This window comes from Nannospalax galili, unplaced genomic scaffold, assembly GCF_000622305.1.
Source record: "Nannospalax galili isolate Female #2095 unplaced genomic scaffold, S.galili_v1.0 scaffold44, whole genome shotgun sequence".
Classification (NCBI taxonomy): Eukaryota; Metazoa; Chordata; class Mammalia; order Rodentia; family Spalacidae; genus Nannospalax; species Nannospalax galili.
Genome location: NW_008355789.1, coordinates 9,347,869 through 9,353,658, shown reverse-complemented (window position 1 = coordinate 9,353,658; position 5,790 = coordinate 9,347,869). Strand labels below are relative to the sequence as shown.

Sequence of the window (5,790 nt, the reverse complement as noted above, 5' to 3'; positions counted from 1 at the left end):
TATATATCTGATTATTACTAGTCACAGTCGGTTACTTTCTGAGCTCCTTGGCATCTGAGCATGGATATAAAGTCGTCAGGTAGATTTCAATGGTAATGTTTTTCACATATACTAATTATTAAGGAGAAATGTATTTTTATGTTATGTGTATGAGTGTTTTACCTGCACGTAAGTTAACCCATGTTGTGCATTGCCCACAGAGGCCAGAACAGGGCATCAGATACCCTGGAACTAGAGTTACAGAGAGTAGTTAGCCACTATATGGGCGCTGGGAACAGAACCAGGTTCTATGCAAGAGCAGCCAGTGTTCTTAACTGCTGAACCATCTCTCCAGCCCCTCTAACTTATTTTTTGAAACAGGACCTCTCACTGAAGCTTGCCAGATGAGAAGACTAGCATCCATCATGCCCCCAAGGGGATCCTTTTTTTAAAAATCCGTGTGTGCTGGGAATTAAGCTCAGGTCCTCGTACTTGCGTAGCAAGCACTTTCCCAGATAAGGCTTCTCTCAGCCCCTCTTTATTTATTCTTATCAAAGGCAAACATACTTGGAAATATATTTCCAACAATAGGTACTAGTTGATTGATTTCCTAATCTACAGAAAACCCTTTCGTGGCTGGCAAGATGGCACTATGGGTAAAAGTGCTTGCCATGTAAACCTGACTACTTGTATTCAATCCTGGAACTCACATAAAGGTGGAAGGAAAGAACTGACTCCACAAAGTTGTCTTCTGACCTCCATAATGCTCTGATGGCAGTGATGCCAACATGCATCATGCATGCATGCATACATACATATACAGTAATAATACATTTAAAAAAAAATTTAAAGAACCTTTTCATGTCAGTAAAATAAAGAACAACTCAATAGTAACAAAGTATGAACAGGCAGTTCTTTGGGAAAGAACTATAATGCCTTTCAGACTTCTTAAAAGACATTTAACCCGCTGGGCATGGTGGCACCCGCCTGTAATCCCAGCACTTGGGAGGCAGAGGCAGGTGGATCTTTGTGAGTTCAAGGCCAGTCTGGTCTACATAATGAGTGTACCTAGGGTTACAGTAGAGACCCTGTCTCAGTAAGACCAAAAATAAATAAATAAATAAATAAATAAATAAATAAATAAATAAAGACATTTAACCCCTAATCAATGAAATACAAATTAATATAATATGGCATCTTACACCTGAATGACAAAAAATTAACCTCATCCCACAGTTGTATTTAGGATTTAATAAAAGGGGGCAGGGGATATTGGCACATCCCTCTTGGAGAGCAATTTGGCAAAGTCTGTAGAAGTTGTAATGCATATATCTGACCCAGCAGTCCTGCTTCCTTTCATATGTTGTAGAGAAGACAAACCCTGATATTTCCTCACAGAAACAAGAGTGTTCTGTGTAATATTTATTCAGGTTGCTGAAAAGCTGTATGGCAATGTCCATCGATAGAAAATTATCCAATGAGAAGCAGTGACTGTTGAAGAGACTATAACTACATATACTAACATATGATATCCTAAATGGAGACATCAAGGAGCAGAATATGTAGTGTTACATCCACGCACATAAAATGCTATGTGAAAGCACTCATCTAGATGCCCTTGTGTGAATAGGCTACCTCTGGAGGGGGTTTATGTAGGAGAATTAAGAGGATGTCACTGTGCACTTTTGAAGTGTTTTCTGGCTTTTTTCTGTACTGCACCTCATGAATACGTTTCACTAGATAAGTTTTTCTGCTCAAAAGTGAAGGCACAAGGCGGGTAGGGTGTTTCACTTTTGTAATCCTAGAGGAGCAGTAGAATCCCTGTCTTAAAAAGGATGAGTAATTAATCAAGTATTTCATGATCTTGCCTTTAAACTTAACTCAGAATCAGAATCTATCTCCAAAAATAAATTCTTTAGATTTTCCTGTTTTTTTGTTTTTTTTTTTGTCTTTTTTGAGACAGGGTCTCCCTGTAGCCCCAGCTGACCTGGAACTCACTATGTAGGCCAGGCTGACCTCCAACTCAAAAAGATCCGCCTGCGTCTGCCTCCTGAGTGCTGGGATTAAAGGCATGCGCCACCATACCCAGCCTAGATTTTATTTTCTTTATAGCATTTGATTTTACCTGTATAAAATGAATGAAATCCTTGCTCTCATAGGGTGAGATCTTTTTATTTGACTCTGGATTGGAAGTGATCTTCTTAGTGTTTAGTAATTTTTATTGTAATCAATTATGCTTCATTTTAGTAAGTAAGTGCTTTTGTCAAGCAGAGATTTCTTCTCATCCCCAAATTAGTGTAAATTATATTTGCTGTACACTGGCTGCATTGTTCTGTTCCAAAATACTATTAACGTTCCATCAAGTAGTGCCTTTCCCAAATGAATACTTTGCTTCTTTGAATTTTTATTCATTGAAGTTATAACTGTGTTATTATATCACTGAGAAGTAATTTAATTCTATCATATATGCAGGCTTTCTAAAGAAGATAAAGTCTTTCTGTGGGAGAAACGCTACTATTGCCTCAAACATCCAAATTGTCTTCCTAAAATACTAGCAAGTGCCCCAAACTGGAAATGGGTTCATCTTGCCAAAATTTACTCATTGCTTCACCAGTGGCCGCCATTGTGTCCCCTGACTGCCTTGGAGCTTCTTGATTCAAAGTAAGTCAGATACATTTTTTGCTGTTTTATTATTAAATCTTCTAGTAATATATTTTTTTGCAGGAAAACTTCCCTTTTAACATGAAATCACTTTGATACAATATGAGTATGTAAATATAATTTATATAAACCATCTTTTCATTGAAATGATCAATAAAGCATCTAATCTCATTTAAACCTAATCTAATGAAAGGATTAAATTGTTCATTTTGAATAATTGATTGTATTTTTTATGAGGAAAAATTAGTTTTTCAAAAGTTAAGATTTCAAAAATAATCCTAAAATCAAATCTATATTTGCACAGTAAGATTTTCCTGGAAAAAAGTGGGGGGAGCGTTCAAGGGAGAGGGAGTAGGAGGCTAACAGAACCATTCGATGTGCAAGTAGAAGGGGACTCACTGGGGCTCAGAGCTTTAAGTGGAGATTTGAGAGGGTTAGCCAGAAATAAGTAGGTTTGAAAATTCGATAAGGAAACCTGCTGCTTTGTAAAACAGAACAGCGATAAGGTTGAGCAAAGAGAAAAAACTGCATTGGTTTTGAGTAAAGAGCCATTTGAATTTTCTGTGTTAGGAGCAGACTGGAGTTGTGTTTTCAGTTAATGCAGCTGCATCAGGAAGAATGCAAAGATTTAATCCCAAATTAAATCTTGATTTTTCTGATACCCTAGATTTGCCGATCAGGAAGTACGATCCCTAGCTGTGAGCTGGATCGAGGCCATTAGTGATGATGAGCTAACAGATCTTCTCCCCCAGTTTGTACAGGTGGGTGTTTGTATTAGGCTACTGCCCATACCCTAGTTTCAATGAGTAGGGAAGTAGCTATGTGATCCCTTTGCTCTTTTGCTTAAACTTGCCACTATATGGCAGAACTAGTAGGGAGGTCTGCACATAGATTTAGAGTCATTTCCCCTTTTTTGTCATTTGCCTCACTTGAGCATGCAGCATATACCTACATGAACTTTTCTTTTTGAGACAGCATCTCCCTGTAGCACCAGCTGTCTTGGAACTCAACTATGTAGACCAGGCTGGCCTTGAACTCACAGAGATCCGCCCGCCTCTGCTTCCTTAGTGCTGGGATTAAAGGTGTGTGCCACCACGCCCAGCTCTAAAAATGAACTTTTCATTTGTTTGGTTTGGTTGGCTGGTTAGTTGGTTGGTTTATTGTGATAAGGTTTCCCTGTAGCCCCAGCTGGCATGGAACTCTTTACGTATACCAGGCTGGCCTCAAACTAACAATACGCCTGTATCTGCCTCCTGAGTGCTGGGATTAAAGTCATGTGCCATTATACCCAGCTTGTTTGTTTTAGGTTGGGGGGAGATTGTGTGCCTTTCGGTTTATTGAGACAGGGCTTCCCTGTAGTCCCAGCTGGAATTCTCAGACTTTTTGAACCTCAGAATAAACTAGACTTGAGCTTTTCCTTAATTTTTCTTTGCTTTGTCAGTGAAACATAGCTAATGAATATTGTTCCTAAGTCCACTTTTATACTTGTTTTCTTTAATTTGGCCTGTATTGATGCTTTTAAAAAGATATTTATTTACAGTACTGTGGATGAAATCATGGCTTATTTTCTGCTAGGCAAGCATTCAACCACTGAGTTACAAATCTGTTTTATTTTATCAGTGTTCCCTTTTCATCACTTCAAGTAATACATGATCTGTATATTTTGATACTTTGTCTGAATAATTTAGTGTAATTTGACTGCTAGTAACTTATTTTTCTCTTACACATAGGCTTTGAAATATGAAATTTACTTGAATAGTTCATTAGTACACTTCCTTCTGTCCAGGGCATTGGGAAATATCCAGATAGCACACAGTTTGTATTGGTAAGATTTTATACCTTATTTCTATTTTAAGTATTTACAGAGTTGGCGTATTTGTTAAATCTAAATGTTGTGTTCATGCTGCCTACTATGGATGCCAGGTGTGTCAGTGAACCTGCTGTGGATGGCCAGGTGTGTCAGTGAACCTGCTGTGGATGGCCAGGTGTGTCAGTGAACGTGCTGTGCATGGCCAGGTGTGCTAGTGAATCTATTAAAGAAGCTGAACTTCTATTTTTAAAAATAAATCAGAGGGGCTGGAAAGATGGCTCAGCAGTTAAGAGCACAAACTGCTCTTGTAGAGGACCGATTCCTAGCACCCACATGGCAAATAACAACTGTCCATAACTCCAGTTCCAGGGGATCAGACACCCTCTTCTGACCTCGCAGGCACTGTATGACACAGGTTCACTCACATACATGCAGGCAATACATACACATAAAATAATGAAAATTAATTAATTAAAAAATAACAAAACCCTGTACCAGACAGTATTTCATGCATTATAGCTCTGTAGTAACTAATGAGTTTTTACTTGCTTATATAGATTTAATTCCTGGATGTTCCCAAATAGAACATGTAAACTCATCTTTGAAGGAGCGTCGTCATTCTCAGAAGTGGCTGACGTAAATGTTTTTTGTTGCATTAGGCTTCTCAAGGATGCCCTGCATGATACACAGTTTGGAAGCAGATACGAACATGTGCTGGGTGCGCTCCTCTCAGTAGGAGGAAAAGGACTCAGAGAAGAACTTTCTAAGCAGATGAAACTTGTACAACTCTTAGGAGGAGTAGCAGAAAAAGTAAGGCAGGCTAGTGGATCAACTAGACAGGTATGTTCCCATGACCAAGAATACCAATGCTTCATTTTGTTTTTGAGACAGGTCTCCTCTTTAGCCTAGGCTGACCTCTGAGTCCTGGGGTCGCAGGTGTGTGCCACCACACCTAGGATGTTGCAAATATGATAAGAACTATATTGAATCTACAGATCAATTTTGGAAATAGTGTGATTATAACAACATCTCATTCGTGGACAGAGGCTATATTTCCATTTAGATGTTTTTAAATTCTCTCAAAAGTTTTACCTGTTTTTGTTTTGTTTTTTCCAAATGATTCATTTTATCTTAGAGAATTCTTGTCAGCACATATAGTTATACTTCATATTTCGGGCACATAATGAGGCAGGATGATTTAGAGCATAATTTATGAACCTCTGGGCACAGTTTCATTGTCTATACACTTTTTCTTTCCCAAGTAATGCTGCAGCAAATGTTATTGTTTCACTGATTTTGAATAATTTATATTGTTTCAATTTTTTTACCTATTCCCAAGC

General features: G+C 38.3%; 1 protein-coding gene across 1 annotated transcript in view; it reads left to right on the top strand.

The window, feature by feature from the left end:
• The window catches only part of Pik3c2a (phosphatidylinositol-4-phosphate 3-kinase catalytic subunit type 2 alpha), a gene marked incomplete in the record, with an annotated part of 131,878 nt that overhangs the window by 99,563 nt on the left and 26,525 nt on the right, over positions 1–5,790 (top strand). Inside the window, 5 exon segments of the mRNA XM_029556280.1 lie at positions 58–92; positions 2,452–2,640; positions 3,308–3,401; positions 4,371–4,465; positions 5,110–5,290. Coding sequence (XP_029412140.1) covers positions 58–92; positions 2,452–2,640; positions 3,308–3,401; positions 4,371–4,465; positions 5,110–5,290 — 594 coding nt within the window.